At 43.2% G+C, this 12,089-nt stretch overlaps 1 protein-coding gene across 25 annotated transcripts in view; it reads right to left on the bottom strand.

Moving 5' to 3' along the window:
• Positions 1-12,089, bottom strand: part of KIF16B (kinesin family member 16B) — a 314,850-nt gene that overhangs the window by 103,849 nt on the left and 198,912 nt on the right. For 13 of the 25 annotated variants that reach the window (XM_077951171.1, XM_077951174.1, XM_077951176.1 and 10 more), the window contains 2 exons: positions 6,626-6,679; positions 3,723-5,081 (listed from right to left, as the gene is read on the bottom strand). In XM_077951171.1, coding sequence (XP_077807297.1) covers positions 3,723-5,081; positions 6,626-6,679 — 1,413 coding nt within the window. Of the gene's footprint in view, positions 1-3,722; positions 5,082-6,625; positions 6,680-7,033; positions 7,067-12,089 lie in introns of all 25 variants that reach the window. The other 12 variants (XM_077951170.1, XM_077951172.1, XM_077951175.1 and 9 more) reach the window with 1 other exon arrangement.

The following is a 12,089-nucleotide window of genomic DNA, read 5'->3' as shown; positions in this document are numbered from 1 at the left end:
AATTTACCTCCAATGATAAATGATACATCTATATGAGGTCAAATATATGTAAGGTCTTTCTCCCACTGGCCCAGGCATACTTGAATCCAGGGCCATCAGGCCAGAGGGCCAAGCTTGCCAGTGAATTTGAGCTCAGGAAGCATGAGACTGCAGTCCACTCACTGTGTAAACTTGGCGAAGTTATTTAAACATGGGTCTCAATTGCCTCATGGATCAAATGAGAGCGTCAACTAATCTTCCTCAATTCCTTCAGCTCTAAAAATCAGAGACTCTGCCTTCAGATGCCAACACACCATGATGTTGCCAACCCTCTGGTGTCACCAGCAGCAATCTGACTGCTCTATCTTGAACATGAAAGCCAAGTTCTGAACTTTCCGACATGGATCACAGGGTCATGAGGGTAAGCACTCAGGAGACCCACACGAGGCTGTGCCCAGTTTAACTCAGCCCTTTCTTGGTCTATTGATTAGCAAATACTTCTAGAGCATCCACTTGCGGAACATACAGTATTTTCAAAAGACAAGACATAAGCAAAAAAAAAAAAAAAAAAAAAAAAAATGATGTCAGAGGCCTGGTGGTGGGCAAAGAATTGAGGAGCAATATTAATAGGGTATTATCAATGGCCAAAACAAAACAAAACAAATGAGCTGGATGTCGGCAGGCAATTAGCAATGTTTACAGTTAAGAAAACTCCTGCTGGGGTTGTTAAGAATTGCCCTTCAGCACAGGGCCAGTGGCCAGTGAAAAAGATTCCACAGAGCAAAGGAGGGTTTGAGTGGTATCCTGAAGCCTGAGTGAGATTTAAATGGGTGGCAAGGGACAAGCTGGCCTTCCTGTGTGGCAGACGCATGGTCAGAAGACTAGAGGGCTAAGTGGCTCAGAGATGGGTGACAAGATTGAGGTCTGACTTACAACTCTGCCACTTTCTGACGGTGTGACATTCATCCCCAATGGTCATACAACTACTGCAGGCTTCAGTTCCCTCATGTGTAAGCTGTAGACGATGGCACTCTTTATTGGAAAAGTAAATGACAATGCACACACAGCATTTAAAGCAGGATCTGAGGTACACACAGTTATTCTTCATGGCTTGCCTCATGACTATTGTCATCGTTGCCATTGTTAAAGGACTCTGACAAGAAAACAGGATTAAGTGTGAGTATTAACAACTTGCCTCTGTTATCCCTGCTATGGTGACAGGAGGCCTTTCCAGTTGGGTTACCTGATCCATGTCAATGGGGCAGCTGGAATGAGCAGGTGGTGGGAAGAAAGGCAGGAAAGTGGATTAAACCTGGTTCATAAAGCACTGAGAAGGCAATGGGAGAGCCAAGTTCAGGACATTCTTGTCCAGTCTGGTCCCACATGAATTTAGTATTTCACACTTGTGGAATTTTACAAGGGGCCAAGTCAGGCTGCATGGTGAATCCTGCCTTAGCCGTGAGAACCCTGGGAGAAAATGAAGCACAACAGAAATTCCCATAGAAAGCTGTAGGGGCATTGCAGTCAGAACACAGCGCCCGGAATCTGTTGGCCTGAATTAGCACTTAGCTAAGTCTACTTCATGAAAACTCATGAAGCTAACAGCCCCTTTTACTTGGCTTCTGAGGGAACACTCACATTGTGTAATCACTTCTGTGGAAACTGCAATACTGTATCTGCTGTTATACAGTATTAATACTAAATGGCCAGGTGACAAAAGCCAAGGACATCAAGCTAAAAGCTCATGCTGCATTCTTATTGCACACTACAGGCTACAAATTGAGAGTGTGCCCTCCACTACTTTAAATTTCCTGGGGCTGGATCTTTGTCTAGCAATTTCATTTACATAACATACCTGCAATCATTTTCTTAAACCCCCAACCTATTTCTCTGAAATAACAGCATTAGGGTTTTTGATTGTTACTTTGTTGCTGTTTTGCCTGAGGGAACTACCAGACAGTGATGGTAAATATAATCCATAGCATAACCCAATCATTTGAATGGAAGTTGTCCTGACCTTTTCAGGCAGTGTGATGGGTGAAGGCTACAGTAACACTTCTGAGTGGGTCTTGCCTTGTTATCAGCAACCGGTCCCATGTGTCTGTTAAATGCCAAGGTGGGGTGTCCTGGCCAGTACACTGGGCCTCTGGTGCAGCCCCCTTAGGAGGTGCTGTGGGTGGGGGAAGTACTGCAGAGAGGGCAAGCTTTCAGCTCTCCAATTTGAGCTTAAGATCTCAACTGAGCAGGGAGTGGTGGCTCATGCCTATAATCCCAGCACTTCAGAAGGCTCAGGTGGGAGAACTGCTTGAACCTAGGAGTTTGAGACCAGCCTGGGCAACACAGGGAGACCCCATATCTTTAAATAAATAAATAAAAAGCCAGGCATGTAGTATATACTTGGGGTCCCAGCCATTTGGGTGGCTGGGGCAGGCGGATTGCTTGAGCCCAGGAGTTTGAGGCTGCAGTGAGCTATGATCACACTACTGCACTCCAGCCTGGACCCAGAGCAAGACCCTGTGATCTCATCCATCCTCTTCTTATACAAGTGGTGACACTGAGGCCCAGCGATGAAAGATCCTGCCCAAGGTAAGAACATCCTACCATCTTGATAGGAAGGGGCTGAACCAGGCTATAAATTCCTCTTGCAAGTCTCCAAATCGGGTGATGTTTGCATCACCCAGGTGGCTGTTGGCCTTTCTGTAAGTCTTGTCATCATGTCTTCAAGGCTCCAAAAAAGGCGTTCTCAAATTCACGTACTATTCATTTTGAGAACTTATGGTCTGGTAAGCATGGTGACAGAAAATAGGTGAAGGAAGATAAATATTCTTATCTTACAAGACAAGAGTGCTAGTTTCCTAGTTTTATTTTTCATGACAACAAAAATAATACCAGTAAATCACCAAACATGTTCTAATATCCCACTGTGTTCAGAATCATCTGGAGTTTTGTTTGTTGGTTTGGTTGATTGTTTTATAATGCAGAGTCCTGAGGCCTCCTCTTAAATACTGTGACTCAATAGGGGTGGGAAAAGTATTTATTTTTTATTCCCAACAGGTTGTAGAAATCAGTAGCCTGTATGCAAACCATGAACTCCAGGGATGATACTTACTTCAACAAGTGCTAGTCATGGAGAAGATGCAAAACCATTGGTAAGAAAGGGCGGGGAAGCAGAGATGGAACGAGGTGAGGGAGGAGGGCGGAAAATAGGGAGAGAAGGAAAGAGACAGGGAGCAAGCGAGAAAGGGGTGAGGGGGGAAGGAAGAAAGGGGAAGGAGAGGAAAGAGAGAGGGCAAAGGAAGAAAAAGGAGGAGGAAATAGATGCAATGGAAGAGAAAGGAGGGAACGGAAGGGGAAGAACAAAGAGAAAAGAGAGGGAGACAGGCAGGGGAGATAAGAAAGAAGGAAAGGAGAAATCAAAGTGGAAACTTTCTCAGTCTTGCAGTTATCAAAATATTAAAACACACGCATTCCATAGGTGAGTAGGATAATGAACATGGGCTTTGCTTTTGTTCCTGTGTTTTTCAATTCTAGGCCAACAATTCTAAAACAAGGACACTAAGGAGAAATACAAGTTTAGGGGTACTTTCCTCAGTTCTGGCAAATACAAGCATGTGCCTATGTATTAGAGAATATGAAGGCTAAAAGAATAACTTTAAAAAAAGTGATAAACACAACATGAGGAGTGAAAAATGAGCACTCATTTGGCACCCACTGTATGCCACACCCTTCCTTCCCAGTCTCACCTCTCCTGGTCCTTCTCCAGGGCTTCCTGCTCAGCCTCCAGGCTAGCCTGGAGCCCTGACTGCTCTCTGCTGCCGCTGTTCAGACTGGCAAGTTTCTGCCTCTGCTCTTCAATCTCCATGCCCAGGGTGGAGCGCCTCTGCAGCGCAGAATGTCTCCTCTCCAGCCTGGCCAGGGCCCGCTCCAGCGCCTCTCTCTGCTGCTTCTCTCTGGACTCCAGAATCTCCTTTTCCTTTTTCCTCACTTTTTCCTCCTGACGCGCAATGTTGGCAGTGAATTCAAAGGTGGCTTGGAGCTTTTGCAGCTGGCTTGCATTGGCCTGGTACTGTGCAAGCTGTTCTTCTTTTTCTTCCATTTCCTTTTCTACTTGATAAAGAGTGTTATCTAAGCTGAGAGGGCCTCTGTCAAGAATTTCAAATGCTCTCTGCTTTTCTTCCAACAGAGTTGGCAAGTGATTCTGCAGGAGGTACTGTAGCTGGCGTTCTTTATATTGCAGCCTGTACTCCACTGGCTTTATTTTCTCGAAATCGTGAGCCACTTCTGTGACATCTGTGACACTCTCTTCATGTTTTCCCAACAATCTAGATTCTTTGTCATGTTCACATTTTAAACACTCTAGGATCTCTTGTTCTTCTTGGACTTCTTTTTTCAGGAGGTCTTTCTGCTGAACCAGGTCCTTCTCCAAGTTCACTAGCTTGACAAGCTGCCTTCTCTTGAATTCGAAGAAGCGCAGTTGAGCCTTTTCTAACTCCTCGCCATCTTCATCCCCTCCGGCACGAGCCTCCTTCACCCGCAGCAGGGATTCCCGAATGCCTTCCAGGTCTCTCTTCTCCTCTTCCACCCATTGCACCTCCCCGCGCCGCAGGAGCTGGATCATCTCCTGCTTCTCTCGGAGCTGCTCTTCCAGATGGGCCACGAGCATGACCTGCTCCTTCTCCTGCTCCTCCAGTCTCTTTTTTTCCAGTTCAAGCTTGGCATACTGTTCATCTTTTTCCTTTTGGAGCCGGTCCAGTTCTTGAAATATCTGAAACTTCTCAGCCTTCTCGTTGTTGTTGAGTTCTTTGAGTCGTTGGAGTTCTTCTTGGACACGGAGAAAGGTCTCTTCTTCTTGTCTCTTCTTCAGCAGCTCGATTTCCTGCTGTTCCCTCAGCCTCTCCTCTTCAAATTTTTCCTTCTCAGCAAGCAAATCCTTTAGCTTGTTCTCGATGTGGAAGCTGCGGCGTTTGAGGCTCTCCTCCTGCTTACGAATCTGGAGCTGCACGATTTCTGTCTCCTTGCGCTGGGTCTCCACCTCCTGTTGCATCCGCTCCAGTTCGGCCTTGTCTGATTTCTGCTTTTCCTCCATTTCTTCTATGAGTTTCCTGAAATGCAAAACACTGACTGGTTGTTATCTGATCGTTGTTCAAATGTTGCTCTAACTTTACTGAAATGTTCTGAAAATGCACAGACGACCAGGTCAAAGCCTCCATTAAAATAAAAAAAGAAGAGCAACTGCTTTCCTTTAAATTTCCAGCAGCATCCTGTTTAATTTTTTTATTTTTTAACTGTCTAACATATCATCTGCCTATACTCCTGAAGTGGCTTCTGATATCATTTCTTTGTAGAGCCTATAATCATAATGTGTTATGCATGATATAATTTTAAAAGGCCCCTGAGCTCGAAGAGAAAGAACCATGCCCAATTTAAATTAAATGTGAATAACTTTATTCAGCCCAATGACTAAAACTCAACAGAAGTTCAGTTACAAGACAACATTAAATAAAAATGCTTATGCTGTCCTCATCTCATTGGGGTCAAATATCAAAGTCATGATAATCGACAGTTTACTGTTCCAGCTAAAAAACTACATACTACGTAGCATTTAATCACTAGTTTGGGACAAATGGTGATCATCAAATGGTCCAAAATGTTAGTTTATTAGTGCATAACACTGAAACTAACTGGAGCCTCCATTAGAATATACACATGCGTAATTTTGCAGGCTGGTGGGGAGGTGACATGTTGTGTTTTCTGTTGGAGAACAAATGATCTCCACAGGGCACTGTACCATAAAGTTTAGGGTTGGGATGGCCTCCAGAGGAAGAGCATGGAGTTAGATCAGGAATACACGGCCTCCACCTCCTTATCCACCAAATGTTTATCCTGGATGATGCTGGAAACTAAGACCATTTATTTGTGACATTTAAACTCCAGGTCCTACAAAATAAACATTTACTTTGCAGATTTTCTATAGTTTTAGTTTTTACTCTAATTGTCATCTTTGGTCTACGTCTTGGCTGGTTAAATAGGACAGGAAAGACAGAAAAGGAGAAAATACAGTTTTATCAGGTAAAGAATTATTTCAGAACATATAAAGAACTGTTCAAATCAATGAAACAGCCATTTTTCCCTCCACCCTGTGCCCCCATACACAAAAGAAAAGTGAGCAAAGAATAAGAAAAGCAAATTATACATGGGGAAATACAAACGGCTAAACAGTATCAGGAAAGATGTTTTAAAAGCAGGGAGGTAGAAGGAAGGGAAACTGTCATTCTTCAGGCTTTTTAAAAACTCAGGGGATGTTATTAAGAGAAGATTTACTTTTGACTACATTTTAAATGAATACATTTTGGTGTATTAAATTTAATTGGTGTGTTAAATTTGCCTACTGACTCTACTTCTCGTTTCTCATAAATATTTGAAGACGAACTGTTTAAAAAAATTTACACTTGAAGAAAAACCAACTACTCCAAAAACAAAAACAAAAACAAAACAAAACTAAAAGACCTGCAGTCATTAGACATGTAAATAACAGACACAGAGCAAGAGCGAAGTACTGAAGCAGACGCAGATGAAATCAGTCCAGGATATTAACACAGGAATCCAGACTACAGTAGTGTTGAAACTTGAACCCCATGTGGCTTACCTTTTACTTTCTAATTTTTCAAGTTCTTCACGCTGTTGCCTCTCAAATTCAAGTCTAATAAAATCAAATGAAAATGAGTCACTTTTCTAAAGAGCTTTTCTCTCTCTCTCTCAGTCTCTCTATACAGAGTCACATATTCAAAAGGGCATCAGTTTTCCAAATATTACTATTAATTACCATGGATTAGCAAGATTAAAATGCATTCTTTGCTTTAGGACTATGATGAGGAATTAGACATACTTTTGGGTACTTGAACTCAGGCTGAAAAGAACAGATTTTACTTGAAGGAAAACAAACAAAACAAAAACTGTATTGAAAAAGCAGAGTTAAACAAGACTTCTAAACGAGAAGCACGTCTACTCCATGCAGCTTAGCATTGAAGAGTATATAAAAATGGAGAATCTCTACCTTAGACAGATGGGTCCTTTTATAGGGAAAAGACTGCCAGGGAGGTAGAGAGAGAGAGAGCACAGACATCAATTAAGGAAAGCATTTAATAGGAAGGAATATCAGGAGAAAAGCAGTAAGGTACTTAAAAGCCAATAGCCATGCACAAATTGAAACATCTTTTTATAAATATTACATTTCCCAATAATTTCATGAAACAAACACTCCACTGCAAAAAGTTAGCTGTTATGTTTTACACTTCTCACACTTCTCAAGATAATCATGGTAAATAACTGAGTACCAATAATAATTATAAACAGTAATCAAACTGGCATCTTTACTACTTTATAGATAGTTATACTGCATGTAGGTTCATCAAGTTCCTGCTGTAATTAATAGTTATGCAACACAGGAGTTATGGGAGTTGTGAGATTGTGAACAGATTCATAGTGGTGGTAAAATAAAGGGATTTAGGTCATCGGGAATTTTAAAACAACTCACTAAAATAATAACACAAGCTGATTTCTTATCAAATATTATATTTAATTATTGCAAAGTTTAACTATTCTTATTAAGCAGCAGAAACTGTATTTCTTCATTTTTTTTTCAGGGTTGGGATTGGGGTTGGGTTAGACACTGCCAGCTACCCCACCCCCCCACCCCACCACGCTTGAACTATAATTCTTAAGCTTATACATTTTTCTGTTGTGGTAGAGGGCAGATACAGCTAAAAAGCTTGGCTACAGAAAAGTCACCATAAATCTTCTTCCTTGAATAATGTGCAAAATTCAGATTGGAAACAACTACTTAGTCATGAGCGAACAAACACTTCAAATAGTTCTCTTTCCAGTTTAATAACGTGGGGAAATATTGAGAGTAAGAAGTCTGGTGGATTTCGTTTTGGGGTTGTTTTTTGAGACAGGGTCTTGCTTTGTTGTCCAGGTTGGAGTGCAGTGGTGTGATCATGGCTCATTGCAGCCTTGACCTCCTGGGCTCAAGCAATCCTCCTCTCTCAGTCTCCTGAGCAGCCGGGACTACAGTATGGTGGCGTTTTTAGGCAGAACTGAGTATCTCTTACATGGTAGGTGCTGTGTGGGGTGATTTGCACATAATCTCCCTCGTCCACCCAGCAAATTCTAAAGGCAGCAAACAGTATCTCCATTTTACAGATGAGGAATCCAAAAGTTTGGATATGTTGAACACCTTCTCCAAGGTCACAGTGGTAATAGGTAGTGGAGCCAGGATGTGAACTCATGGCAGCCTGCTTCCAAAATACCGCCTATTAACTCAGTTTATGAGCAACGTTCAAATTTGTGATATAAAATAAAAGTATTAAATATTTCATTGAAACTTGTTAGATAACAATATATTTATTCTACCGACAAACAAAAATAATCTGTACCTTAGCATGAGAAATCAGCCATACAAATCTAAATGAAAAGCATTTGCCAGTCATGAAGACTAGCCCATATGCAATTGCATTAAGTAGTCTTAGGACTTCGTTAAAATTAAACAGAACCTTAGGAAGGATTCCAAGTTGGTATCTTCACACTTCAGTAGAGTTCAGTCTTTCTAGAGATATTTACATAGTCAAAAAGAATCACTGGATCAAATACTTTTTAAAACCTAAGCATTTCCCTAATGGAATGAACTGTACTCTTGATTTTATTTTCTGTGAATGAGAGCTCAGTGTGCACACCAGTAGAGCTGGCTTTGACAGTGTCACGTGTGCACAGCCAAAAATGCTACACTGAGCACTGGGCGTTCGGATGGAAACCTACCATCTGAGGACTGTTTATAGAAACAAGTTCTGCGCATCACAAACTGGAGCCTGTCGTGGGGTAGGGGGAGGGGGGAGGGATAGCATTAGGAGATATACCTAATGTAAGTGACGTGTTGGTGGGTGCAGCACACCAACATGGCACATGTGTACATATGTAACAAACCTGCACGTTGTGCACATGTACCCTAGAACTTAAAGTATAATAAAAAAAACAAATAAATAAAAAAAGAAAAAAAAAAGCAAAATGACATCTGGAACCCTGGCAGCAAAAACAAACAAACAAAAAAAGAAACAGGTTCTGTGTTTGACAGTCAGCATGCCCTCCGTCACTTGTTCTTCCAGCCTTAGAAAGCATATTTCTCATCCCTTTTAACAAAGCAGGAAACTGAAGCTTAGAGTACGTAAGCAGCAGAGGCAGGACTTGAATTCAAGTTCGGTAATAAAATCTCTGCTGCCAATCACAACTGTTGCTACTAGTGAGCTGCATGGTCTCAAGGAGGCAACTAGTTCTGAGTTTTAATATTTAATGTGACATTTTAACTGAGCAACTACTTTTTAAAAATTGAACACAGTGTCAAGTACTGTGTTAGGCAAGAGGCTTCAACAGTCTGTAAGAGAGATGTGGTCCCTGTCCCCACCAGGCTCCGGGTCTGTAAGAGACAGTCAGTGTGTCACATATGAGCATGGGGTACTGAGTCCAGAATTTGGTAGTACCTAGGATCAAGCAGAGCTTCCTGAAGAAGCATATATCTAATCTGGGTCATTCTTTCTCTTGCATGATATAGAAACTCAAAGAAAGCTAGTAAAATCAGATGTGGGCTTGCTATAGGAGAGGTGGCAAGATATGAATTTCAAGAGGACAACAGAAGCCAGACAGTGAAAAGCCTTGGATGTTACGTTAATGACTCTGAACTTGATCTTAAAGGAGGTGGCAGAAAAATGTCTTGGGCCAGGACTGTTGAAGAACACATACTCCTGGGGTTCTGTAGAAAACAGATGGGTGCAGGAACAATACAAGAAGACAGTGACAAGTTAGTGGTAGAAACTTAAGTAGATGACAGAGCAGGACCCAAGTCAACTGTTTGCCTTGATCCTAGGTACTACCAAATTCTGGGCTCAGAACCCCATGCTCAGGTGTGACACACTGACTGTCACTTACTGATCAGGAGCCTGGGGGGGACAGGGACCCCATCTCTCTTACAGACTGTTGTAGTCTCTTGCCTAGCACAGTACCTGACACCGTGCTCAATTTTTAAAAAGCAGGTGCTCAGTTGGCCAGGCACAGAGGCTCACACCTGTAATCCAGCACTTTGGGAGGAAGGCAGATCACCTGAAGTCAGGAGTTTGAGACCAGCCTGGTGAACACAGTGAAACCCCGTCACTACTAAAAATATAAAAATTAGCCAGGTGTAGTGGCGGGCACCTGTAATCCCAGCTACTCGGGAGACTGAGGCAGGAGAATGGCTTGAACCCGGGAGGCAGAGGTTGCAGTGAACTGAGATATCGCCACTGTACTCCAGCCTGGCAGACAAGAGCAAAACTCCACCTCAAAAAAAAAAAAAAAAAAAAAAAAAAGTAGGTGCTCAGTTACAACGTCACATTAGATATTAAAACCAGAATTTATTATCCTGGTGCGAGGATAAAGAAGTGCGCGGTGGCTCACGCCTGTAATCCCAGCACTTTGGGAAGCCGAGACGGGCGGATCACGAGGTCAGGAGATCGAGACCATCCTGACTAACACGGTGAAACGCCGTCTCTACTTAACATACAAAAAATTAGCCGGGTGCGGTGGCGGGCGCCTGTAGTCCCAGCTACTCGGGAGGCTGAGCCAGAAGAATGGCGGGAACCCGGGAGGCGGAGCTTGCAGTGAGTGGAGATCGCACCACTGCACTCCAGCCTGGGCGACAGAGAGAGACTCTGTCTCAAAAAAAAAAAAAAAAAAAAATGAAGTGAAGCTCTCTCCTGATACTCAGCAGGTCGAGCTGACAAAACTTGACAACTGGTGGCATTTTGATGGGGGTGGTAAAAAGAAAGAAAAAGGCAAAGATGACCCTCAGGTTTCTGTCCAACTCCTATAGGGGGTAGGAAGGCAGAACATAATTACAAAGAGACTGAGTCCAGAGATCAGCAGGTGTGAATACAAATTCTAGTGTTCTGAGACCATGAAGAAGTTATTTAACCTTGGATGCTTCATTGCTATAGAGGCTGAAGAAAGTAACAGGCCCCACCTCAAAGGGCTGTAGCCAGGATCAAGTGAGATGTGACATGTAAGATGCCTGCCTGGCACCTGGAAACACCAGGGGCTGAGTGTTGCCTCACACTGCTATGGTTCACCGAGATGAGGAGAGCAGCGGGGAGGGAGGGGGCTGGGGAGTGGCAGCTGTAGCAGTGCTGGCGCTCAAGGTGGGAGAGGCCAGGGCAGCGGTTGACACTCACTGAAGCTAAGCTAACGACCACAGGGGACTCACTCTATACCTGGCACTGCTCTAGGTACTGTGAATTTAATCCTCACAGTGACCCTGTGAGGTCACTGTTATCATTTCACACATGAGAAATGGCAACGTCACTAGTAACCGGCAGAATCAGGTTTGATTCTAGAGCCTACAATTTTAATCTCTTCTCTGTCCTGCTTTCAAGGTAAGTTCAGTTTTACACACATAGAAGCCAGTGTTTACAAAGGGTCATCCAACTGAGATGTCCAACAGGCAGCACGATACATGCCATAAGCAGGTATCAAGGCTGAAGATGTGGACTTGGCCTTCACCGGCATGTAGACAAGAACTGGAGCCCCAAGAGTGGGTGAGGTTACCCAGGACACACGTGCAGAAGGAAAACAAAGGAGCTTACTGCGAAGTCAGAAAGATCACAGACTTCGTGGTGACTGGCAGAGATAAATGGCCTCTAATGAGGCTGGCAGTGAGCAGTTAGAGACACAGAGAAAAATCAGGAAAGGGCAGACATATGAAAGCAGAGGGAAGAGGGTGTCTGAAGAAAGAGAGAGCTCAGTAGCATGGAATAATCCAGGAATGCCAAGTAAAATGCAGAGCCCAAGGAGCACCCAATGACCTTCGCAATGTGGAGGTTCATCTTGGAGAGACCTTTGCTGGGCTGGGGCTGAACTGCAGAGGTCTGAGGAGTGAGTGAGAGGAAACTGGAGACAGTGAATGTAAATATAGTAGAGCGCTTTCTTGGTAGGTTTAGTTATAAAGGGAAGGTGTTGGTTTTAGGAGAATGGCTGCTCATTTTAACACACGAAATAGACTTGTGCCTATTTAAATCCTTGTATGAACAAGC

This window comes from Macaca mulatta, chromosome 10 (genome assembly GCF_049350105.2).
Source record: "Macaca mulatta isolate MMU2019108-1 chromosome 10, T2T-MMU8v2.0, whole genome shotgun sequence".
Classification (NCBI taxonomy): domain Eukaryota; kingdom Metazoa; phylum Chordata; class Mammalia; order Primates; family Cercopithecidae; genus Macaca; species Macaca mulatta.
This window is presented reverse-complemented; position numbering and strand designations above follow the sequence as displayed.